General features: G+C 46.5%; 1 protein-coding gene across 1 annotated transcript; it reads left to right on the top strand.

Moving 5' to 3' along the window:
• The first annotated feature begins 269 nt into the window (after nucleotides 1-269).
• On the top strand, nucleotides 270-24,925 carry LOC119381514 (cytochrome P450 1A1-like). The gene is made up of 6 exons (XM_049412801.1): nucleotides 270-520; nucleotides 1,015-1,127; nucleotides 2,697-2,955; nucleotides 5,435-5,625; nucleotides 24,364-24,453; nucleotides 24,634-24,925. Exons 1-6 carry the CDS (start codon nucleotides 270-272, stop codon nucleotides 24,720-24,722), a joined length of 993 nt encoding a protein of 330 aa, XP_049268758.1. The 3' UTR covers nucleotides 24,723-24,925.
• Nucleotides 24,926-26,123: the final 1,198 nt, after the last annotated feature.

Here is a 26,123-nt window from a genome sequence, read left to right as displayed (position 1 = left end):
TTCGCGTTGATTTTTGAACAGCATGATTGCGATATTCGACACTTTGCAACAAGCCAATGAAACATATTTTAGGTTGTTATTCTGTTAGCGGTAAAAGAGAGCGAATTAGTGTTGTGTAGCCCCTTTCAACATAAGACAGTTTAAACGGGAGCCTCTAGTGTTGTATTGCTGAAGTTTGCATCGCTTGACGTTTCAGTCATTGCGATTATTTCTGACAGGAAGAAATAAAATGCTTTGTGAATCTCCTCGCATCCGCCGAGGGACAACCTATGGCGGTCGCTAAGAAGCTGGCTGCCAGCGTGTGCAACAACATTTCTGCTTTGGTGTTCGGGCAGCGATACGAGCTCAATGACCCCAGGTGTCACTATATCGAGGGATTAGTGAGCACATTTATGCGCTACGCAAGTGTTCTGTCGCTACTGGACTTCCTGCCAACAGTCCGCTCAGTGTGCAACTACATCCCATACACGAAGATCTGCATCTTGAACGACGTAATGAAGAATATGAAGCAAGCTATCAGGTGAGCGCTGCAGTGAAATGTGAAGGACGAAGAGTATAGTGTCAGTAGTGACAAAGGAGGTTTAAAAAAAAATTCTGGAGTGGAAATTTTCACAAGGTCTTAGCAACAGATGTGCAACCAGCCTCTGTCTGGAGTTTACCTCAAAAGCGTGGTCTTATGTGCGATACCCGATCTGAGATAAAGTGAACTTCTCCTGCTAACGTATAAATATTTTTATAGTTTTAGGCTAGCGTTCACCTTAGTACAATGAAATCACTTTATCACTTTGTAAGATACTGCTGTTCCCGACAGAAGTAACACATCTGGATTAGTATTGAAAAAGTACCGAGTGTAAGCACCGAAAAAACAGAGGGACTGCTTCTGGTATCGGAAACACCGATCACTAAACCACGAAAAATCAGCGAATTGCGAACGCATAGTTGATATTCTTAAAGACACGTACACCATTTCATTTGCATAAAGATTATTGTTACTTTTTTATGTGTATGTCGCAGGACGGAAGTGAAAAAACGAGAAAAGAACATGGAAAGTTATTTTGAAAGAGACTTTATCGACGGCTACCTGAGGAAGACTGAAGAAAACAAGGGAACTAACTCGCATTTTAACCGTACGTACTGCTTATTACAATACTGCGTCGGCGCTTGCTGAGAGCAGGCACTTTATTTTGCTTGCCTATAAAGAAATGGAAAGTTTTGTATGTGTGTGTATGTGAGGTGGCTAGGATACGTGGCTCTCTTTTTGTATGCGATTTTCATTATTTAAGAAATATATGATACTGTGCTTTCTCAAAAAAAAGCAATGTAAAAAAACATTACGTTTTTCATAGAACGTTTTCTTCTCTTTTGTTTGTTTGCTGTTTGAAGTCTAACCAGGCAATATAATTGGGGAATATTAATGTCGAAAATTACTACTCGGTAGCAGTGGCGTGGTACCTTCGAAAGTAGAATTGTGTAGGGATTATACATGGCTGGAACACTTGGTGTCCTAACACAAGTACAGATGGTTCGCCTCTATTTGGGGCGCTAACAAAACAGCAGGAATCTGTGAGTAAATAAATAGTCGATCTTGGCCTATATTTGTAGTGATTAAATGTTACCAAAAGGTAATTTATCTTTCCAATCTCTGAAGAGCCAGCAATTCTGTCGACGTGACATAGTGGTGTCAGGACTGAGTGATTATTCCTATTTTAGTGTTTTTCATTGAACTTAACTTAAATAAAGAAAGTGTTGTCGCCATTTCCTGGCGACGGCTACCCCTTTTCACTTGGTCATTCGTACAAAATCTTTTCTTCGTTTCTCGAGGAAGGTTATACGGAGATCAAAAGTTATAAATGTAAGTCAACGGAAAGTCTGTCTGTCTGCTATTGTTCTTTTTTCTTCTTTTTGTAACATCTCTTTTCTTTCATCTTTCACTCCCCCTTCCCCTTCCCCCAGCACAGGGTAGCCAGCCGGTCTGAGAACTGGCTAACCTCCCTGTCTTTCTTCTCCTCCTCCTCCTCCTCCTCAACGGAAAGCCATGGATAGTGGGTTAGGTATTGTATAAGTGGGCCGCAACTTCTGCAGAAGGAATAACCAGTAAAAACAAGTATTCCAGTCCGTCGATCATTGTGTATTGGTGCGCTCCTTTTTCTCCCGCGATCCGAAACCGTCAATGTTTGTCACTGACCCAATTTATCGCACGCTTACTTCTGTTTAAGATGTATGAGCGAGTAAGTGCGCAAACGATTTTGAAGAATCTTGTCTCTCGAAGTCCCTCGAGAGATTGAATGAAGTGTTGTTATCCAATAAAAATTTGTCTTTCAGATTATTATTCCCAATTTTGGAGTTCCTATAGCGTCGGAAGGCGCTTTTTAGTCTGATTTTTCATTTGTGTCTGTTTAATGTTGCGTCAGTTCCTATAAGTATTTGAGCTATGCTGGCAGCTGATGCGGTCTCACTGTTTATGTCACCTTCACATGCCTTTCTATCTCACTACTGACAGCAGATTTTGACTCTTTGATAATTACACAACCAATGATGTGACATGTGTCTATCCTTCTCTCTCTCTCTTTTACTCCCCTATTCCCCCTCCAAATGTGTAGGGTAGCAAACTGGACGCATTGTCTAGTTAACCTCCCTGCCTTTCCTACATTCCTTCTCTCTCTCTCTACACAACCAATGCTTCGCGTTAATTGCAGTGGATCATTTGGAAGGAAACGCAATCAACCTGTACGGTGCGGCCACTAACACAGTGCGGGCCGCCATTCTGTGGAACTTGTACGTCGCCGCGAGTGACCCGGACGGCATGCAGGCTCAAGTGCAGCAAGAGATTGACACCGTGATCGGCCGCGAGAAGCCGATCGAATGGGAGGACAGACGTAGTCTACCTTACACCATGGCGTCTGTCCTGGAGACTCTACGGTGGAGGACAACGGCGCCTATTGGAATACACAGGATGTGAGCGGTCTCTTGCACCTATACCATAAGAAGCAACTTACGGCTTCGTTAAAGTTATCGATCGTTAATAACGGTGCACTGCTGAATGCAACATGCATATACCGATAAGACAAACAGAATATGTTGATCACAATACCTTAAATATCATACGACAACGTGGCCGTTCGTTCTCGTAATTCTGAAATGGTATCAGGTTGTCTGTTAGATTGAATATGTGACATGCGAAATTGACTTCATGTAATACTTCACCTTTTAAATGCGAAGCATTCCTAGCGAACCTTTGGCACTTTGAGCGCATCCATCCATCCATCCATCCATCCATCCATCCATCCATCCATCCGTCCGTCCATCCATCCGTCCATCCGTCCGTCCATCCATCCATCCATCCATCCATCCATCCATCCATCCATCCATCCATCCATCCATCCATCCATCCATCCATCCAATCCAATCCAATCCAATCCAATCCAATCCAATCCAATCCAATCCAATCCAACCCAATCCAACCCAATCCAATCCATCCAATCCAATCCATCCAACTCAATCCAATCCATCCATCCATCCATCCATCCATCCATCCATCCATCCATCCATCCATCCATCCATCCATCCATCCATCCATCCATCCATCCATCCATCCATCCATCCGCCTCATAGCCATAAAATACAGCATAGAAATACTCGCCGACTGCTTCGCATGAATCCGGTTCCAACAGCGTGTGGGATCTGCCGAATTTTCTTTGAAGCTTGAAATGTCATGGACGTAAGCGATCCAGATATATGGGTATGGTAAACTCCGCGTAAACAAAGAAATAAAATAAAATGCGATTCACTTGCCTTAAAGGAGTGGTGTCAGAAAATTTGTGAACCTGTGTTTTTTGCTCGTAACGGCTGCTGACTCGTTAAAAGCGGCAACGAAACTCATTTGCGGCAGCGCGAGACGAATGTTAAATTATATGCTCGAATGAAGGAGGGAAGATTATTTTTAAGGGCTTGTTTTTCGTTGTTTGACATAATATTATCGTCTGTCTGTTAGTAATCATTAATTATATGCTTGTATGTTACGACCGGAGGCAGTTTCGATTTCGAAGAGCACTCCGTGGCCCCATGACGTAGTCGGCCTACTCGTTAACAAATACTATCAGGTGACCGCGAGAGCCGGTGACGTCAACTGGCCAGCTTCTGCCATGCTGTCAGCGCTGCTGTTTTGTCTGCTGTGTTGAGCATGGTGTTGAGCGTTGCGAGTGCTTGTTTCCTCGATCGTCAAAGTTGCTTATCTAGTGCGGCGATGGACGAAACAACTGGGAGGAGTGTAAAAATCAGTCAGAAGAGCTCGATTCACTTTGCGAATCTCGCCGGTAGCTGCAATTTTGTTCTTGTCGTCGTCGTCCAATTGAGGCGGCGTTTTCTGTGAGGCTTGGAGTAGCCGCAGCATTAGACGTGCTGAAACGTTTTCGCTCCGATCATTTGTAAAGTAGCAGGTGGAGAAGTGAAGAAGGAAGCAGTGAGATCACTCACTGCTTCTGGATCGCTCTGTAACAGTGTTTATGCGTAACATGCAAGTGACGTGATGTACGCTTTACGTACTCGTATTTATACCGGGCAACGCCGTGTTCTCAAGGCATACCAAACCCACGTACGCACGTCGGAGGGCCGAAGCAGTTATCTGTCCACTACGCAATATGATCCCGGCAGTAGAGAGCCTTGGTTCGTCTGTAGACTTCCTAACGTTTGCGGATACCTGGTTACCGGAGCTGTTGACGGCTGCAGCAGTAGCAGCAGCCGCGGAGCCCGCAGCGACATCATGTGGCGTTTTGTCCGCCTACAATAATTCTTGTTCTGTTTTTTCCGTCGTGCTGCTGTTCTTGTCAAGAAAAAAAGCAATGAGAATGCTGTGAGTTGCTGATTATCTCACTGCTAAAGCTTTACACAGAGCCAGTAAGCGGTCGCTGCAATGTTGTTTTGTAGGTCTCTGGTTAGGCTATGTATCATCAGGTGTCGCTACCAGCGTTGTCCGTCTCCGCCTCGGGTACACGCCTCCGGTAACCCGGCCAGAACTCGTGACGTAAGGTGTTTACAAAAAGGCACCGCTCGATGACATCATCGCTCTTTGCTTCTATTTCCGATTCGGCACATTCATGAACTTCAAAACTCAATTAAAATACTTTGTAGGCTGTATTTGCGGCTGATATCGTACAGATGGCGCCTATATGCACCCATTAGTGTGATTCAACAGTCAAACTGTGTCTGAATTTGTGTCACTACTCCTTTAAAGGAGCTGAATGTTCCTCATTCTTCCTTGTGGAAGGTGGCAGGTACCTTCTCGTTTGAAAACAGCCTGTTAAAACTTCTAACAAAAAATGTTAACTCAAGCACTTAGGACAGCATCGCCTTTAAGCTGTGTCAAAATCTTTTGTAACCTACTTTGGCCTTCAGATTGCCGGAGCCATTTTCTCCTGGCTTTTCGTTTGCCTTGTAGCACCATGAGTGACACCGAAATTTGTGGATACCATATCCCTGCCGGAACCTTCGTGATAGCCAATTTGTGGAGCCTGCACAATGACTCCGCCCATTGGTGCAACCCGTTTCAATACGACCCGACACGATTCCTGAATTCTGATGGCACAGAGCTCGCTGAGAAGCCACTGGCTTTCCTGCCTTTCAGCGTAGGTAGGTATAAAGTGCTATATTTGGTTCCTGTCAACTTGCTTTCTGCTCACAGGTTCACTGGTAAATCTTGCATTTAAGGTGAATCTTGCGCTGGTAAATTTCGCACCGGTGAATCTGGCCTTAGCCACTTTCCCAACTGCTTTTCGAGCTATATTCTGAATTGTAAGATGTCTCTTTTACCACCAAGAGTGTTTTAGGGAGTTTTCGGCATGCGAAGCTAAAATCTACTGCTCGAAGAGGGTGACATTAGTTACACAGTAAATCAACATATGTTTGGTTAATGAAAAGCCCTTTCAGTTATTTGGTGCTTAAATAACTCAAGCTAATATAACCAATCGCTAGATTACGCAGAAACGCGTAGTTATAAATTATAACTCGCAAAACTCGCAAAAGCGGCTTCCGCACCCATCTGTATGCGTAGATGTTCATGTGTAAATGTTTGCGTCACTATGTTGCCTAATGAGTAAACAGTGCTGTCCTCAGACATTAACTTCTTTTTAGCAGCAAGCATGTGCAAATTTTCGCAACTAAGATAGGCAAACTATCTGCTTACAGGTAGGCGCGCTTGCCCAGGTGAGACGCTGGGCCTTATGGAAATGTTTTTGTACGTGGCCACGTTGCTTCAACACTTCCGGGTACTTCCAGAGAATGGCAAGGTCATCTCTCTCGAACCAAGGAACGGTTTTATTGCTGTGGTCAATGACACGCAAAAACTACGCTTCGTACGACGATGAGTGAATGTACTCTCGTGAAGAAATTTTCAATGAGAACAACAAGAATGTTGGTGAACGTTGATCTACTGAAATGCTTGGAATCGTCCAATCTACTTATCGCACTTAACAGAAGAGAGCTATTAATAAAAATGTTTTAAAAGTTATTTACCCTTCTGAATGTGAAACTAAAGAGAGAGACAGTGTGAAATACACGGTTCAGTGGATGCCAGCGCACGTGTGCGCTGTGAATGACTCGAAAGTAAATAAAATTGCGAAATATTTATCATGCATCGTTGATAAAAACAGTATGTATAAGCACAGTCTGAACGACCTATCGGAGTCCACAATTCCATGGGTCCATGCTGTCATATGGATACATGGGATAGTGGCCTTTTGACGGACCCTGTACATCGACCCAGGTTGACGCTCTTAACACATCTACGCTCGTAGCCTGCGTGCAAGTTATCAGAGGAAGAAGCAGTTCGTAACTCTACTGTACTGTAGATAAAGTATGTGACGTGATAATTTTTCAGACATTTGCTGCGAAAGCAAACCATGAATGGGTGTTATAATGACCCACTGGGAGTCACTTCGAATGATTGCGATGCGATATGACTACAAAGACCTTAGCGAAATACGCTCAAGAATGTATCACCCTGTCGGTTTCTGCTGTGTTGTCCTCCTCTATGTTCAACAAACAAGCCCAACTGGTCGTCAAAAGCTCAGTGCGAATAAAACAGGGTAATAAGAAGAAAGGCACAACGGCATCACAGCACTGTTTATTCGCGCTTTGCTTTTGAGGAATTACGGACCAAATCACCCAAATCAAGGTCTGACAGCAAACATTCAGTCGGCTCGACTTCAGTTCTAGATTATCGGGCCCTTTTGTCTGTAACAGCATGAATCCGCGCTCTCCTGCCGCTATCGTTTCCTCCGTCGAATGTATGTCGCGCCGCATCCCATTATTTTCGTTTCAAGATACTTCTACCAGAAATCAGCCTTCTGTTCGGCCATCTGAGACCACGGTAAACGGACTACGAAAATATCTAGAGCCGAGTGGAGAAAATAAGCCCGGATCTTCAAGGACTGCTTGTACGTAAGGCTTAACCTGGGCAAAAACATCCCAAACGCGGCGAACAGAAGTAGAGACTTCGTTCCTATCCGTACAATGACGGAGTTTTATTAAAGACATCGTACACTGGTAACCACGCTGTAGCCCTCCGCCGCTCTTTCAAGAACACATGACCGTTATGTCAATATTCCTTTCGTGTCCCTGAAAACATAGTAAAAAAGTGTCAAGTACTGGGTGTTGTAGGGGAAATATGAGTGCAGCAACAGCTCGTGTGATACAAATGTACAGGTAAGCAACTTCTAGCTCTTACACGAAGGGCTTGTCACTGATTACAATCCGGATATACCACCAGATAAGTTGCGAACGGCTCCTCGTACCGACACGCAAGGGTACAGAACAGTACTTCCCACATGTCATTTGCGTCAGTGTACAGATGCTCTCCGCGCTAACATGGTGCTCCGCAATCTTCAAGATTTTCACTTCCTCGGAAGTACCTGTTCTGTTCTGTTTTAACTGGCTTTCTGCGGAAAGGTTGAGGTTTAGTTCACCTCGGCTACTCCATTTCTATAAGTTCTGCAGCGTAAGCTTAGTTTTTATGATTTCCTCTAAATGATGTCGTTACGCGACGGTACACAAGACGAAGATCGTAAAGGTAAGTAAGGCTTGAAAACACGAACACTACGGAAGAGGAAGAGACAACGTAAACGCCGCCTATATCGTGTCAGTTTATCTTCCCGTGCATCCGCCGTGTTTCCGCCTTAGTTTATTCTGTAATGACTCACTACCAAATATTGAACTTTCTGCCATTTTGCAGCAAATGAAATGAAAGAGACTTGTTTTTAACGATGTACTCGGAGTGGAGAAAAAGTAATCGTGAGCATCAGGAACTACAGCGTATCTTCGGGGCACACTCTAAGAAAAAAAGAGTCAAAAGAGGGTCACGGCCGCGTGACTCTCTTCGGGTGTCCATTTGACCCCTTTTGGAAGGTACAGGCAGAGAAAGAGAGTTCGCAATTCGACTGGAGTCACGGGACTCTCCTGAAGCGTGTTTCGATTGGCGGCGCCGCCGTATTCGCAATGCCCATAGACTGTCGCGCCACAGAGCGGAATCGAGGAGCGTCCTCTCGAGGAGGGTTAGTAGACGACAAAATGGCGGCACTATGCAGTCGCTCCCTTGTTCGGCTGTGCTAGGCTCAGTGTTAACGCGTTGGTAAGAAAGGAACACTACGACTTTGCATGTTCCCTGCGTCAGTGAACAAACCGGGCCCTCCGTGACACGAGAAATCTGATTCGTTCTTGCGAGAAGCGAAGTTTTCGTGAAAATACGTGGCAACTCGCGCTTTCAATGCTAGCCCACAGTGTACACATACTATCAGCTTCGCGAGGCTTACTGTAGCCACGTAGGTAAGTTAAATGTTATCGTCTGACATATTCAGTTGAAGCTCATCCTATTTTACTTGTAGATATAATTGGTCAGTGTTTCTTGTAGTGCATGAGTCCCATAACACTGTACGCGGGAGGGAGGTCGCGCGGGCTCGCGATGTGCTCATGTATAACTGAGCGATCTCAAGTTGGCGATACATTAAAATAGGGCCTCTATCCTTTGTCAGCAAAGCGCTGTTAGGAATCGTGCGAGCGACGTTTCAATCATTCGAGGACGCGTCTGCTCGACGCCTTTCGTGTGAGCGAACGCTTTCCATCCACGCCGTCCTTCGCCAGTGTGTTGGTGGTGTTGGGTTTCATAGCCACCGCTGCGCCGCTTGTTTTTGTACGTTTGTTGATAGGTGGCAGCACACTGCAAGCGATTTGCTTGTTGACCGGTCTGAGAGCAAAACGTTCTCCGCGCCCAGACGTCTCTCTAATTGTAAACGTGGTGACGCGGAGTGGTCGAAGTCGTTCGGCGGAGGAAATTCTTCAGATTGCTTTCAGCAGTGATTTTGAAAGAAACCATCTTGACGACGAGGATTTTTCACTGGACGTAGAAGACTGTGAAAGCACCGAGAGATAGCGACGATGAACCACCAGCTGCTAACTCACGACGAGCGAGTTGCACTTCACGTCCCCTCGTGCGTTAATGTTCTTTCACGCTCGTAACTCGTAAGTCACTTTGGTTGTATTTAATGTGTAATATCCTTGCGCGAGATCAAAATAAAAGCATAGTTCCTCTTGTGCATTGCATGTATCACAATTATTGTGGATATTATGGAGCGCCGCATGCCGCCAACACGCTAGAGCTCGACCAGTGAAGCGAAATGTTAGAGCGATGGAGCGTGCAGTCACGGCCACAATTCACGCCTCTCGGCGAACTTCTTCGACGTTGCGAAAAGCATACGTGTTTATTCTTTTCGATATTCATGTTTCGATCGTGCTGATCGAACCTGCAACATGCGAGTGAAGTACACACGGCTAGAGTCTCAGCATGGCTGTGACACAAGCGCTACTGAATGGCATGTTAAATGCTTGTGTTCCGTTGAAGACGTAACTCCGCGTTTCCGACTGCGCAAGTAATGACGAAGGAGTATTATCGCAGAACACTTTTATGTTTGCAAGCCATCATCACGCGCAGCAGCGATGGCGCTACTCGCTGGCGGCCTACTACTGCGGCAAATCCGTCAGGCAGGCTCGGTACGTACTACCTCGGAGTGCCGTTCAGCTCATACGTCAATTCTAGTTCATACAGGTTTATGTAGCACGCACAGGATTTCGCAAAGCATCGTTATGCACGGTAACGGAGCTGAAATATAACCTTTCACTTCGCAGCAAATAATTAGGTGCCGAGTACTTAGCACTTTCCATGGTTTGGGAAAGTATTTTAGTCCCATATCCATTTCAGCGCAGCTCATAACCTCATCCGGTGAAAGTGGCATGGTCCGTACGTCCGCACGTCCTATCTGTTCCTATGCTAACAATCGGGTTCACCCTCCTCCTGGCGCCATCTTGCAAAGCACGGCGCGCCACCTATAGTTCGTGGGCATTGCGAATACGCCATACATATCGCGCGCTTGCCCTTTGGCGCCGTTGTGGCGCGTTGGCTCGACGACGGAGGCGAGGCAACGCGCCACAACGGCGCCGGGGTGGCGTGCTGCTTCTGTTTTCCTCTCGGTCTTCTCGTCTCTTGGAATGCGTTGCGTGTTGGTTGCGCGGGTTGTGTGTCTGTTCATGCGCGTCTTCGGTGGTGTTGGTGTTGACGCCGGCTCCGTGCACGAAGTGACGCGGTGACGCTTGGTGGACGGAATATTCCTGGAGCTGCGGACAGGAACAACGGGCGCCAGTTAACGGTGAGTGTACTGCTTTCGTAGGTACTAATTATAAAGCTTTAGCTGGGCGTCTGCAGCAGCTCTGCGGAAGTTATCTACCAGCCATTTCCAACAGCAGCCTGTGTCCGCAGGGCTGTTGCGGATGCCCAACTAAAGCTGTCAGTTAACGAGTTGCCACCGCTATGCGCGTTGCTGTGCAAGCTGCCTTATAGTGAGCGATGCAAACAATTATCAAGGGTCATTTTTTGCCGATCGCACGTTTTGTCTGCGCTACTGAATGTGCAAGATGTCGTTTTGAGATGCACTTTAGTCTACTTCATAACATTTCCACCAACCTTGATTGTGTAGCGTGCTTCGGCGCGTGGGAACGTGAAAAAAAAAATGCCTGTGTACAGAACGCTCAGACGCACTATATATAATGGTTTCTGTTGGCTTAAAGGCGGTGTTTTGAGGTGCAGATATAGTACGGCGCTTCCAGAACTATAGTGTACTAGAATATGGGGTAGTGTGTAGTGTGTTCAGACGCCCCCTCTCGCCATGCATCGCGTGAAGCGGCGCGCGTGGACAAAAAGCCGATCCGCGTGGCGGCGCTGCCGTAGCATGGGCTGGCAGGATTGTCTGTGTAGCTCTGCCGCTCTGCCTTCTCGGACGCCTCGCAGTGACCTGTTGCTTGTGTTCGCGCTCGCTTAGCGGAAGTTTTTCTGGCGATTGCTTTGCTGGCCATGCGACAGTGAAGCAATGCCGAGTCGTCGGCGGCAACGACACTGATTTGCACCTGGGTGCGAAACAGGTTATCATTGGAAAAAAGGTGAGCAGCCATCGCTTTTCGCTGTTCCAAAAGACGAAGCACGGAGAAAACTTTGGGAGCGCAATTTACATCGTAAGGACAGGACCCTGGACGAAAGCTGCTCTGTATGTGAGCTGCACTTCGAGCCGTTATGTGTGATCAAACTACGTGCGCGTTATAAACGGCGAAGAAGTTCGCGTACCCCGTGGGAGACCAGAGCTGACGCCGGACGCCGTGCCGACGTTACTGCCCAATGCCCCAAGTTACTTGTCAATGAAAGCGTCGCATCCAAGACTTCCGAGAAAGCGGAAGAACTCTGCGGTTGATTCTACAATCTCCATGAAAACTGCAGCGCCCTGTACTGACGGTGAGGCCACTGATTCAGCTCCGTCGGCTCCACGCGAGAAGTCAAGAGTTGACGATTTGGACAATGCTGTTGAAGCAGGGAACCTAGACTTGGTGGAGCGCATACTCCAGAGGATTCTATCTGATCACAAAGAATACGTGGAGCAGAAGAGTGATGATCGGCTCATATATTATATGTCCGGTTATGTGGCACGAAAGTTCCTAAAGCGAAATGACATGCACAGAGTGTAGGAACGTTCTCTTACCACAGCTAAACCGGCAAAAATTGCGAGTTCACATAGCTTTGTGACAGAGGTGGGCTTCTCTACCCGTCTGACTCCTTATTTGAGGCAGTGAAGAAGCTAGAGGACATATTTACCACCTTTTTCAGCAAGCAAGAGCTGTGCAGCAACAGCGTTGTTGATGTGATGCTGCTCGCAAAAAAGCACTTTGACTGTACCCTAGGCTGCAGCCAATATACAGACCTCCTGACCGCAGCAGTGGTAAAGTTTTATGTGCTGACGCGACTTCATTTTTTCGTGAAGGGTATCAACCAGTCTCGAGAGGCGAAAAAAAAAAAAAAGCTGCATGCGAAAATCATTCGATGTTCATAAGGGTGCCACCGTGATCAGTGGTCATGAACATGATAACTCTTCGGAATGGCGACTAATTTGATCAGTGTTTCTGCTCACTGCAGTGTGCGCGCACGTAAATAAACAGTTTCTTTTTACAGTCCGGCAGTGGTGCCAAGTGATGTTTCCTTTTGACTGTATGCAAAATCCCGGCCACGGCGGCAGTATTTCGGCGGGCGCGTAATGCAAAAACGTTAAAGGACCCAAGGAGGTAAAAATAATTCGCAAGTTTTCCACTATGGCGTGCCTTGCAGTCTAATGGTAGTTTTGTGACCTAAGCCAGATAATTACGATTGCATGAGGCAACTATCAACAAGAACGGTGCCGCGCGTAACGAAGAAAGTCGAAGCTGTCGCAGGGTGCAGGCTACGACTCGTTATAGTGATATTTTAACAAAAACCTTCAGGGTTCATAGATGCTTCTTCGATACATCGAGCTTCCTAATTTTTTATTCGTTCATCGACCGAGCTTTAAAGAAACTGCAGGGAGTTTTGTTTCCCCAGTTATGACTGATTCGCTGTCGTATGCTAGTCCCTGTTTTTTCATTCGGACTGCGTGTTTCAGCTTTATTGCATTTCGTTTTGTTTTGAATGCATGTACGACCACACCCATTCAGAATGCTTGTCGCTGACGTGTCAGCAATTAAACACATAAGGTTATTAAGCGCGACGTATCAAAGCACGGAAGCGCATCAGGAGCAATGGAACGCATATGCATACGTAAACGCGACGCCCAGCCAGTTATGTAAGCAAAGGGCGGACCTACCTCAGATCCTGTGGGCCTGTCCAAAGGCGGTCCGACAGGGTCGCGAAATTACTAATGATGAGCAGTGGGAGACGGTGCCGCTCAGCACAGATCCAGAGGAACAGCTCTGGGCAATCAGACGGGCCGAGGACGCCGCCAGGACCCAAGGGCTCCTGGTTGACGCCTATGTGTGGCACCCACACCACTGAGGCCGCCGGATTCTAATAATAAAGTTTCATCCTCCTTCCCCTCCTCGCTGAGACAGCCCTGTGGTGTATTTGTGATTTCAAGCAAGAGTACCGATAACAGCGACTAAGAGCTAGAAGTACCCAGAATTCTTACGACGAGCACCTATATGAATAAATTTTGGGGCAATATTTACGTTGGAGTGCAAGCTCTAGCTAAGCGACCTGAAATATTCTGGCCATACATGGTCTAAACGTTTCAGAAACACAAAGGACAGATTCCTTATTGTGTAAACAAGAGGGAATAGAAGTGTGACAGCTGTACGATTACGCTCACTTGAATTGGAGCCTCAGAACCACATATATGGTACCTATTTGTACATAATTCAGGATAGAGAGAGAGACAGAAGAAATGTAGGAAAGGCAGGGAGGTTAACTATACTATGCGTCCAGTTTGCTACCCTACACATGGGGAGAGGGAATAAGGGAGTAAAAGAGAGAGAAGGATAGACACATTTCACATCACACACACAGTGCCGAGTTTCACAGGCGGTCGCTCAATGAAGTTGCTTTCAAGTACCGCAGGAGGGCTCGTGTAGCTTTCTGGGCTGATGTGCTGCGCGACCAGGCTCCTAAGATCTTTCCTAATTTTCTTTCAGGACGTGCTGTGGGAAGGCAGCTGGCCAGTGGTCACAGCTTGCTTGGCTGTCGTTTCTGTTGCGTTGTTCGCGTTGGGGCTTTGCATAGTGACAACAACGAAACGACAAGAAAAGAAATTGCCACCAGGCCCAAGAGGATTCCCAATATTCGGCTACTTGCCTTTCATACAAAAACCATACCACGAAGCCTTCAAGGACTTGAGTGAAAAGTATGGTCCCATTTTAAGGTAGGTAGGTGCACGAATAATGGCTTGAATGAAGTAAGAACCTTCAACATATAGCTCAAAGATTTTTTGCATGTTGAAGACATGAAAACTTCCCTGGAGAATGGCAACCGCCTTTTTAAGCACGAAATAAACAAAATAAACTCAATGAAATCGAATAAATATTAAGTTGGAAGCAGGGACGTGGCAAGAAATTTTGTTCGGAGGGGTGGGGGGTCACCCACACTTTATGTATGTTCGTGTGTGCGTTTGTATGTGTACGTGTATATATACGCAAGCAAAAGTGAAAATTTCCGGAGAGATATTGACCCCCCCCCCCTTGCCAAGCCCCTGGTAGGAAGGGGTAGGAATTTTTGGGGGGTATTGAACCCGCCCCCCCCCTTGCCCATTCCCCCTGCCCACCCCTTTCTGATAGGAAGGGGGCGGGGGAATAGATATGCACACGCATCTGCGCGTACATGCATGAGGGCACGCGACGCGGACATGATTCAGGCTCTGGCACTGCAACACGTACTGTAAAATGCTCCTTTGTATTATCACATTGCTTTGTTCTTAAAGGGCCCCTAAACCACCTAGAGGTCAAAATTTAGTTGTGGTGCTGTAGTTGTGCGGTAACGCAATAGAGGAGTTACTCGCGTTTGATGATCGTAAAGCTGCCCTCGCTCGCTTCGCTCTTTCCTTCGCTACACTGCCTTAGTGGGCTCGTCTCTACTCCTGGCCGAGTGCTCCTCTTCACTGTGCAAGATGGCGAGCGCGCGTACCTGCGAGCAGACAAACAGGTTCTTTTAACACGAAAGTGTTTTATGCCGGGGTCCACCACGGCTCCACTGACGTATTTCCGTCCCGGATATGACGTTGTAAAATATAAAGACTAACAGTGGGCAAAGAAAAAAAACCAGAAGTTCCGTCACCGGAATCGAACTTACGACCCCTCCAGAAGCACACGTTGTTGGGCTAGTCGGTTCATGTTCTTTCAGAAGCCACGGAAGTGGCTATTTCGCGCAAAGAAAACACAAGGGGAGGGTTAAGGGGAGCGCAAACTTTCGACTGTTTATTCCAAATTTACTGCAGTAGTATATATATATATGCAAACGCATGCGCAGAAAGCGAGGCAAACAACGAACAGATAATGTTTTGTGCAATGCAATACAGAGGTATAGACATGCGCAAAAGGGCAGGCTCACAACAATCGGATACCATCTTAATCGCGAAATAGCCACTTCCGTGGCTTCTGAAAAAAAAAAAAATTACGACCCCTCGCTCCGCAGCGCGCAGCGCGAGACGGCCACGGACGCCACGTTCTTCGAATGCTAACGGCGAGCTATTTATATACACCATTTGCCGGTGGCGGTACTCAGAGATCGGTGTTACAGCGCGTTTTCGTTATCACTAGCGAGATGGCGCGAAGGGCTCGAGGAGCACGCTTTAAAGGTCGCCGCCGTTGCGACAAGCGCCGGCCTCTACAGGGCGTGGTCGCTCGTGCGTGCGTTTATCTCGTGATCGCTGTGGTTCGTACGTCTGCGTTGAGATCACGAAGGTCACTTGGCTCACTGCAGCGGCCGCTTTTGCGAAAGGAGCGCGGTGCTCACGCAGAAATAAGTTACAAATGTGACAGTTCGCTCTCATCCTGTGTATGTTTCGTTCCGTGCGTCCTTTCTGCTTGAGCAGCGCGTTGCAAGTTTCGAGCTGCTTGCCGTTCTTCGCTTGAGATTACAATTTGTTGCTGTAGCATTCATTCCTTCGCCCTTGGGGCGAAAGAATGCACAACAAACGCTCAACTACGTCTGTGAAGACACGTTTCACTTTCGTGTTATACCGATTCTTATGACAGAGGGATCAGTCATGTTTTTTGGCGCTTTTATGACGTTGGCCGTGACATCAATGGTGACGTCACGGCCATCGCTGGGGAGACCTACAGGCCCGGAGAAGAGAACCGATTGTTGCTTTTTTTTTTCATATTGTGGCACGCCCGCGGCTCGTAGCGCTGCTACGTTTGCATTGCTGATCGTGACGGCCTTCAGAACTCGATGCACGCAATCACTTGAAGTGTTACTGAATTATTGGAGGTGGTTTAGGGGCCTTTTAAGTACCCAGTCAGTTTTTGATGACTCATTATGGTTCCGTTGGACCAGTGTGGATGTATGACCAGCTATGTGTCGTTCACAGGCTTCGGCTTGGATGTAGGAGAGTAGTTGTACTGAATGACCTCGAATCCATCAGAGCGGGACTCTCGAACCCGGACGTGCTTTATCGGCCAAACGATTTCATCTTGAGTTATCTGGGAGTAAAAGGTTAGAAATGTTTCAAATTGTATCACCCGCCTCGTATCACTTTTGTGCAACCACTACTGCTGCTCATCAGTCTGCGGAAATCTACTTCGGATATTCAATAAAGCACCCGCTTTTCGCTGACTTCCATTAAAACAGGTATGACGTCCCTAAACGGAGAAGCGTGGCAAGTAAACCGCAAATACTGCTTTCATGTTTTAAAGAACCTTGGATTCGCTAACATATCTATGGAGGCACACATTCAAGTAAGTTACAACTACTTTTCACTGAAGTTATTAGTGGCACGTTGATCGGCATTTTATCGTATCCTGTAGGCGTGAAATGTGGATCGATCGCTGAGCTACTGCGGTACCCGCCTGGCCTGTCAACTGATCTTTGTCCCGGTACAGAGGTACAAGGCGCAGTGGTACCAAGTTTCACAGGGGGGGGGGGGGGCTGCGATGGTAAGAGAGCGATGCGCCGCTCTTAACTTACGTAGCCATGAGCCATGTCCTTTTTTGAGAATTTTCTCTGACTTTTTAAGCGCGTTTTTTGTTGCGTCTTGTTAAGACGTGTACGGTGAGGGTACTTGACGGCCTCTTTCCTACATGACGCGGCACGTGGGCTCCGAGATCGCCTGCGGCCACATCAGAAACAGCCGATACCTGCAAGGCCTGCTTTGCTGTGCAGTTAGTGGAGACATCGCGAAGGAAAGACCAGGCGATCTTCGGCTGTTATTGACAGAAATTTGCGATTTTCCTTCAGCGAGTGGTGTAATCTTCATTGGCTCACGTTTTCTCAGAAACCTATGCTTCAGATCGGCAACGTTTTGTGACCCCGTTCAGAAAGTTGCTTTTAGCTGACAGTTTAACCGAGAGCATTGGACCTCAATAAAGTTCTTTCATCCATCCATCCATCCATCCATCCATCCATCCATCCATCCATCCATCTGCTTTGTGAATATCCTCGAATCCGCCGAGGGACAACCTATGCTGATAGCGGCGAAGCTGGCTGCCAGCGCTGCCAACAACATTTCTGCGTTGATATTCGGGCAGCGATACGAGCTCGGTGATCCCAAATGCCACTGTATTGAAGGACTGGTGAGCACGTTTATGCGCTACGGAAGCGTTCTGTCGCTACTGGATTTCCTGCCAACACTCCGCTCAGTCTGCAACTACATCCCTTACTCGAAGCTGTGCATACTGGAAGACGTTATGAAGAACATGAAGGAAACTATCAGGTAAGTGCTACAGAGAGAGGTGAAGGAAGCAGAGTATAGTGTTATTCATAAGTAGAGCTTGAGAAAGAGAAAGAGAAGCGATAAATAATAATAATATCTGGGGTTTAACGCCGTAAAACCACGATATTATTGTGAGAGACGCCGTAGTGGAGGACTCCGGAAAATATGATCAACTGGGGTTCTTTAACGTGCACCTAAGTCTAAGTACACGGGCCTCAAACATTTTAGCCTCCATCAAAAATGCAGCCGCCGCAGCCGCGATTCGATCCCGCGACCTTCGGGTCAGCAGCCGAGCGCCATAACCACTAGACCACCGTGGCGGGGCTGAGATAAGCAATAAAAGGCAGGGAGGTTAACCAGACGCAAGTCCGGCTTGCTACCCTGCACTAGGGGAAGGGATAAAGGGGCGGAAAGAGAGACAGAAGATAAGGATGGACGAAATTACGAGCACACTTGGGGAAGCACATAAAGTCTACAGGTTGTCGCACAGACCTGTTGAGATTATGTACGTCAGTAACGCTTTTGGTGCCTTCTACGAATTCGGGGCATATCTCCATGATTTTGGCTGCAGGAAATGTCCTCGACTCCAGCTGCTCACTTATCATTCTAGCCGAAACATGCACGGGAATAATCGTTTTATAAAAGCAACCAGATATAAAAACCAATAATTTACTGCAATGAGGCACTACTGATGTTAGCATTGCTAGCAAAATGCACCCCTCGTTGCGTGCTTTCGTGAATCTAAAAAGAGCTTCAAGAGAGGGTGAACGACCAAGAAAATTTAGTGACATTGCGGGAAAATAAACTGTACACATTATCTCGATAGAGGAAAGCCTTGTACTCTTGTAAGATGGAGAGCTTACAGTGATGTCGGCGAATGTATGTGGATATGAAGCAGAGCGAAAAACAAGTGTACACTTCTAGTATAGGCAATGCGGACTGGTCTGCCGTGAAAGAATTGCAAGTTGTGAAAATGCAGTTGACATTCTAAGACACGTACACCTTCTCATTTGCATAAACATCATTGGTGTTCCTTTTGTGTGTGCGTGTGTGTGTTTCGCAGGACGTAAGTGAAGAAACGAGAAAAAAACCATGGAAGATTATTTTGAGAGAGACTTCATGGACGGTTACCTGAGGAAGATAGAAGAAAACAAGGGAGCTAACTCGCATTTTAGTTGTAAGTTCTGCTCATTAAAAAATAGTTGCTACGCTTGCTGAGAGCAGGGACTCTAAAGATCACGAAGAGACAGCTTAAGTCTCTGCATTTGTAGAGCACATAGTGCTGTAACCCTCTGCGGCAGGGCGTCCTCATTTGGAGACCTGACTTACTTTTGCCATTTCTTCGTCTCTTTAATCTTGAACTACTTCCTCCTTCTTAAGTATCTTGCGCTGTTTATGTTTTGCAGGAGCAGATACCAAAGAAGCCGGAAATGCTTCAAGAATAAACAGACATCAAACCGAAGAAGGAAAGCACGACACTAATAACAGTAATTTCAACAGAGTGCAGGTGTCGGAGATCTCTGCTCTGAACTGTGCAGTTCGCACATAAGTTATCCTTCCTGAAAATGACCATGATGATGACAAGATTTCTTATCCAGATTTTCAGTTGATGTGCTATCCCTGACCATGCCATCTCCCTTAATTATTTTTTTTCGACACTTTTGACTATGGTGCTGCTTTTGATTCCTTGGTAAGTATAGAACATATTCTTCGCGTAAATTGCAGTGGACCACTTGGAAGGAAACGCAATCACAATGTACGGCGCAGCCACTAACACCGTGCAGACCGCCATTCTGTGGAACTTGTACATCGCCGCCAGTGACCCGGACGGTATGCAGGCTCAAGTGCAGCGAGAGATTGACGCCGTGATCGGCCGTGAGAAGCCGATCGGATGGGAGGACAGGCGTCGTCTACCATATACTATGGCGTCAGTCCTGGAGACACTACGGTTGACGACAACCGCTCCCATCGGGGTACACAGGATGCGAGTGATTCTTTTGAAGCTTTCAAAAAACACGAGCTTGTTCTTTTATTTCGCCATCATTGAGGTTAGGGAGAGTAAGCAAGGCGTCCATAAAAAGACACTCACAGGGTTTTTTACCCATTCACCTAGGATTTCTCGAAGGCGAAACCGATCTTCTTCTTCTCAGTCGATATACTGATCCTCCCCCGTCACCCTCCGAAAGCTTTCTGCACCTAACGTTGTGTTGCACTGCCTGCAGGTTCGGAGGGATTACAATCTTTCTGCAACTCACCTGGTTTTGCAATGCCTCCGTAATCGGTTCACCTTTGGGCAAGCGATGATGTCATCTGATCACTATATCACATGACGTCACGTTATGTGGTGTCCTGATGACGTCCCAAATTTTGGTTATCTGTGACGTCATTACGAGGTTTATAGTGACGTCATCACGTGATTTCTTGCATCCGTCGTGTTGACGCTGCCGATGCCGACGCCGACGGTGAATCTTCGCGTTTGATGGGGCATCTAATGCATTCGCTTTAAAACACATTTGAGGAAGACTTGCTGCCTTGACCAAGACAAATCCTTCAGTCGTAATGTTCACTCCAGGAACAAACCTTTTTAAACGCTTTGTCATCACGAGAACAAGAAAGGTAGCCTGAGATTCAGATAAGGATGTCTATATTAACGTTAGCTTGTCGAATAAAAGATGTTCAAAGAATAAAAAAAAGGACTAGATAGGAGGTCGCGGTGGACGTATGCTTGTGCGGAACACCTATCAATCTATGAAGAGCAAGAGCGTGTCATCTGACATTTTATTCTTGTGTGGCCTACGTAATCATCAGTGTAGAAAACAACTTGACGCAGAAACAGCAATGACATTTCTGGAAGCAAACCATCAGTTTGTTAATATCTCTGTGCAATGTTAAATGCGCAGTATGCAACTCCCACCGTTTTGCAAATTCATTCGTACCAAGCGCTATAATAGGTTGGATTAACCTTGCATCGATTGGATTACCTTTCCACGTGACCATGACATGGTGACAAGTAGAGCTGGCCAACTATCTCAGGATTACACTAACATAAGTACACAATAAAGTGAATGGGGGAACGACCGCCGTTGTAGCTCAACTGGTAGACAATCGGACGTGTTATACGAAGGCTGTAGGTTTGGTCACTCACAACGGTTAGTCTTTTATTGCGATAGCAATTATATGGACAGTCTCGACGGGTTTTTGCCGTCGTCGTTGCCGTCGCCGTCCTGTCCTTCCAATATGAAGTCCAAATTGATAAGATCTCCTCGCGCAGTGTGTGTTCTACAGCGGGTAAAAGCGCGCGAGCGGGGGCGACGAACGCGGCCGAAGCAGAGATCAAACGAGCCGGCCCATTTCCGTCGCTCGGAGGGTGAATGCGATAGCATCACCCCGCTAGGGAGGCCTGCCGTCGAAGCAGACAGGAAACGCTCCGCCCGTCTTTAACTACCATGAAAAAAGAAGCGAGGTGGGGGGCAGAGCAGGAGGGGGGGGGTGTCGTGCGAGCAGCCACTTTGAACTTTCAATCTAAGGGCGCGGTCGCGATCGCTCGCGCGCGCTTTTTCGAAAGCCATCACAGCGGGCGGCTCGTATACCCTTCTACGTGCTGCGCTCTCAACGCGAAGTGACTATGCGGAGAGCATATCTTCCTGGAGCGGCCGTATTCTTTTACACCAGCTTTTGTAGTTACGCGAGATCGGATACAAAACAGTTAGCTGTCAGCCTCACTTCGTGTAACACTACAATTTGTTGCTATTGCATTCATTGCTTCTTCGCCCTTGCGGTGAAACTGTGACTGTTTTTTTTCTCCTCCTTAATCCATTTCCATTTATGTCCTATTTACTACACCACAGTTGTCAACTACAAATAATGTCCTCCATACCTTCCATGGCTGAATTGTCTGTTGCTTTCATTAGGCTGTGTCGAACCAACAAACGAGCCATACCTTGATCCATAACCGTTCTTTAGTTCATATTCTTGTAGTGTTTCCTTTGGCGATATTATTCCTCGATGTTCTTAGCGTCCACGTTCTTCCTGTTTCTTGACACTATACATAATAATTTGTATCACCTAGCCCATAACTATTCTCCATACATTTTTTAGAGCCTCACACAGACACACACACGCACGCGAACTTATTCCAACATCTTCTTTTACTTCTACTGTATTTTGTTTTGTTCACGTGAAACGTATCTTCTTACTTTTAAACATCTCGTTTAGCACTTGTTCCTTGTTTACCAACTACGTTTACTATTTATCGTAATAATTACGTCCCAACGAGTTGTATTCATCTCGATCCTTATGTGATATCCTATCCGAAGGTCTCTTGAGGTATTTTTGAAGTAACAAAGATCGTAAGCGAGAATTAGTATTTTTAGCGTACTACCACGCGCGCTCACTTTTGTACTTCTATGTAACCGGTCCGTTACACAGATCGCTTGTACTGTGAGCTTTCATTTTCCGGACACAGGTTCGCCCAAATAAAGAGTTTCGTATTTCTTAGTCTTCTCGCCGCCTTCTTCAACGTCACGACCATGTGGCAATACGAAGGTACAATCATACAGCGAACAGGGAAGCTCTCGATGTGCTGTAAGTCGAACAATGGGACAATGGCATGCCATCACTTCTCTTTGTGTAGTTCTTGCTTTTTTTCTGTATTGCGGTTACATGCAATCAGAGGGACCACATATGCGGATAAGGTAAATAGGTTAAGTTGGCCTGTATACTGCAAGCATAATAAGTGTTAACGACTACGTGCCCGTGCATTGCAGTTCTAAACTGTTATCAGGTTCTTTATCAGATTGGATATATGACATGCGAAACTGAACTCATGTTATATTTTATCCTTTCTTCGAAGCCTGAAATCTCTCGGATGTAAGTACTACGATCCTAAGATAGGTATGGTAAACTCCGTGTTAGCAAGAAAGAAAATGAATAAAATGCGATTCACACGTCCTAAAGGAACTGAAAGTTCCTCCTCCTTCGTTGCGGGAGGTAGCGCAGGTGTCCTTTTGTGTACTTTAGCGACATTTCTGTTACAATTTCCCACCAGCTGTTTTCGCACACTTGGAGCATCACCGCCTTTAAGCTCTGTAAAAGAGCTTTTGTAAGTTAGTTTGGCCCATAGATTTCCAAAAACATATTCTATGTGCAATTTTTGCTTGGTTTGCAGTACCATAAGTGACACCGAAGTTTGTGGATACCACGTCCCTGCCGGCACCTTCGTGATAGCCAATTTGTGGAGCTTGCACAATGACCCCGCTTATTGGCGCAACCCGCTTCAGTACGACCCGACACGATTCCTAAATTCTGACGGAACGGAATTCGTTGAGAAGCCGCTGGCTTTCCTACCCTTCAGCGTAGGTAGGTACAATGTTGCGATTTTTGGTTCTTGTAAACTTGGATGCTGTTCGTGCGTTTGACGGTCAATCTTTTGAAACAAGGATTCCGTTGCTGAAACTATCCTTCGTCCTCCCAGCGTAATACGTAAGAGCCCGTTACGAAACTCACATCATTTAAAGTAAGACTTGTTTGGGGATGCAAAGTACAAAGCATTTTCTTGGACGAACACCAGCGACCACTCTGACGACTTTTTACTCCCACGAGCTTACGATAAAGATACACTTACCGGTGAGCTTTCCGTACATTCGTACCCACTCTTTCGGCTTTTATCCACTTTACCAAATGTATTGCGAGCTTTATTCTAATTTTAGCAGATCGTTATCTAAGACTAACGGTGTTTTTAAAAGATTGTGAATTTGTGAGGCATACACAATAAAAGTCTACTATAGTTGAACAGAAATGCGCGAAGATGCCTACGCTTACCTGCACAATAAATAAAAATTTTTTTCTTCGAATGTAAAACACTTTCATTTATTAGAGGCTTAAATAACTATAGCAGATGTCATTGCTTTTTATTGCGTAGAAAAGTGTTCGCAGAATCTATAGCTCTCAAAGATCGCTGAAGCGATTTACACTACCCTCTGTATGCGCGGATGTTTATGTATAAATGTTTCAGCCACGACGTTGTTCAATGAAAAATTACACCATCTCCCGCTAAAGGGGACCATGAGGCGATGCGAAGCCGGAGCACTTGCACGATCGCGTTCCGTTGGCGTTCGTTGGGCATGCTACCGGCCTCGCGTCGTGGAACGCGAAGAGGGACGCTACGCGCGTCGTATCTTCCATCTAGCCTGGCCGTTAATTCTCACAGGGCGAGCGGGGAACGCGGTCGACAGGCGGGCGAGAGGGGGGCAGCGTAGGAGAGGAGAGAGAAGGGGAGGGGACGCGCATGCGCTCGAGCTCATCGCGGCGTTGCGCAGGTGAGAATTTCGGCATGTCTAGCCCGCGTTTCAGAGGAAGAGTGCAAATGGGGAGAGGGGTATGGGAGAGGGAAAGTGGATAGGGAATGTGGAGAGGGTGAGTGGAGAGGAGGTGTGTGGAGAGGGTATGCGCATGCGCAGTAAGGGTGGTCACGCCGCACACCACCACCACCGGATTGAGCTCGGCCTTAAGATACTTCGCATCTAAAAACAGTGCTGGCCGCAGACTGACTTCTTTCTAGCAACAAGCATATGCAGCTTTCCGCAACTAAACTATATAACTTATCTGCTTTCAGGTAAACGCGCTTGCGCTGGTGAGACGCTGGGTCTTATGGAAGTGTTCTTGTACGTAGCGACGTTTCTTCAACACTTCAGGGTGCAGGGGCGTAGCCAAGGGGGGGTTGGGGGGGTTCAACACCCCCCCCCCCCCCGAAATTTATCAGTTTTGCTTCTGTATATATACACGCACACATACAAACGCACGCACGAACATACATAAAGTATGGTTGAACCCCCCCCCCCCCCGAAAAAAATTTCTGGCTACGCCCCTGTCAGGGTGCTTCCAGAGGACGGTACAGTCATCTCCCTCGAACCAAGGAACGCTTTTATTGCTGTCGTCAATGACACTCAAAAACTGCGCTTTATACGACGATGAGCGAATATGTCCTCGTGAGGACGCCCAATTTTTTTTTTTTTGGTGTCTAGAGAACATCTCACTTTTCTACGAAGCAACAAGAACTTTGCTGAAGTTCAAAATGACGGAGTGCTTATTATACATAAATATGTCTTGTTATCGCACTTACCTGAAGAGAACTTATCATGAAAAAATTATGGCAGCTTTGCACTAGTGGTGCCAAGCCTAAATAAAGCAAGAGCGGTGCTTGGCGGCCTTCTTTGTTTCTCTCTAGTTCTCTCTTGCTTTATTCTTTTGTATCTGTTCCTTTATACTTCTTTCCTTCTCACTCTATCTATTCCTTTCCCTTAATTTATTCAAATAAAAAATAAAAGCAGTTATCGCCATTCCCCCCTTTCCGCTTGGTTATTGGAATTGCAAAGAATTAAAAAACAAAAAGAATTTCACTTTCTCGCTCTTTCTACATTTCTTTCTCATTCTTCCCTTTCTTTCTCTCGCTCTTTGTATTGATCGCTTCCTCTTTCTTTCGACCTCTTGTTCTCTTTCTCTCTCTGTGCATGTTTGTCTTTTTATCTTTTATGTCTTTATTCCATTTATTTCTGCCCCGCCACGGTGGTCTAGTGGTTATGGCACTCGACTGCTGACCCGAAGGTCGCGGGATCAAATCCCGGCCGCGGCGGCTGCATTTTAGGGGCGTAGCTCCTCTTAGTCTAACCTTGTCACGTCTCCGTTGTCCGGCGTCAACGGCAGTATCTCTGTCCGGCGTAAACGGCAGATGGCGCTGTCTCATAGAAGTACATACAAACTGCAGTTCAGGGACGATATTCCAGATGGCGCTGTACACAATCCGTGTACACAATCCGGTTTTGGGTGCGTTTCTGCTAGAGGACGGACGTGTTTTTCGTGGGCTCCGGAATGACAGCGTCAGATAAGTTTTTTTTTTTTTGCATGATTAGAGCTTGGTTTTTTTAGTTATATGAGTACATAAGCCACTAGATTGAAGCTTTGAAGCATAATAGGGCTTACAATTTTGTACTGTTTCCTGAGTGACAGTCGCCTGGTTTTTTTTTTTTCCGTTCGGTCACCACGTGTCTGAAAGGCACACATGTGCTTTGAAGTATAGCATACTTGCGGAGTTTTGTGATACCATTTGACTTTAAGTATCTAATCCGCCGTGTGAACGATCTAGCCATGGTCAAAAAGACCGTAAAGTGTTCAGGGAGCGGAATGGGATGGAAAATAGAGGTTTGTACGGATGAGAAGACAGAGGGAGCTGACGCCACGTGTAAGCAATGCGAGTTAGAGGCGAAAATGGAAATAATGATGGCTGCCCAGAATAAGCTCATGGTAAGAATCGCCGAGCTGGAGATTGCGTTGGCGACAGAGCGGGAAAAAACAATGGCTATGGGGGAAAGGCTTAAG

The sequence above is a fragment of the Rhipicephalus sanguineus genome, chromosome 2 (assembly GCF_013339695.2).
Source record: "Rhipicephalus sanguineus isolate Rsan-2018 chromosome 2, BIME_Rsan_1.4, whole genome shotgun sequence".
NCBI classification, from domain to species: Eukaryota; Metazoa; Arthropoda; class Arachnida; order Ixodida; family Ixodidae; genus Rhipicephalus; species Rhipicephalus sanguineus.
Note: the sequence above shows the minus strand (reverse complement) of the source record. Positions and strands in the feature narration are given on the sequence as shown.

Bases quoted from the DNA above. Each gene is read 5' to 3' on its own strand.
- LOC119381514 (XM_049412801.1), top strand. From the start codon at position 270: ATGGCGGTCGCTAAGAAGCTGGCTGCCAGCGTGTGCAACAACATTTCT. The intron at 2,956-5,434 runs GTGAGCGGTCTC...TTTGCCTTGTAG, and splicing joins CCTATTGGAATACACAGGAT to CACCATGAGTGACACCGAAA. The intron at 24,454-24,633 runs GTAGCCAAGGGG...GGGTGCTTCCAG, and splicing joins ACACTTCAGGGTGCAGGGGC to AGGACGGTACAGTCATCTCC.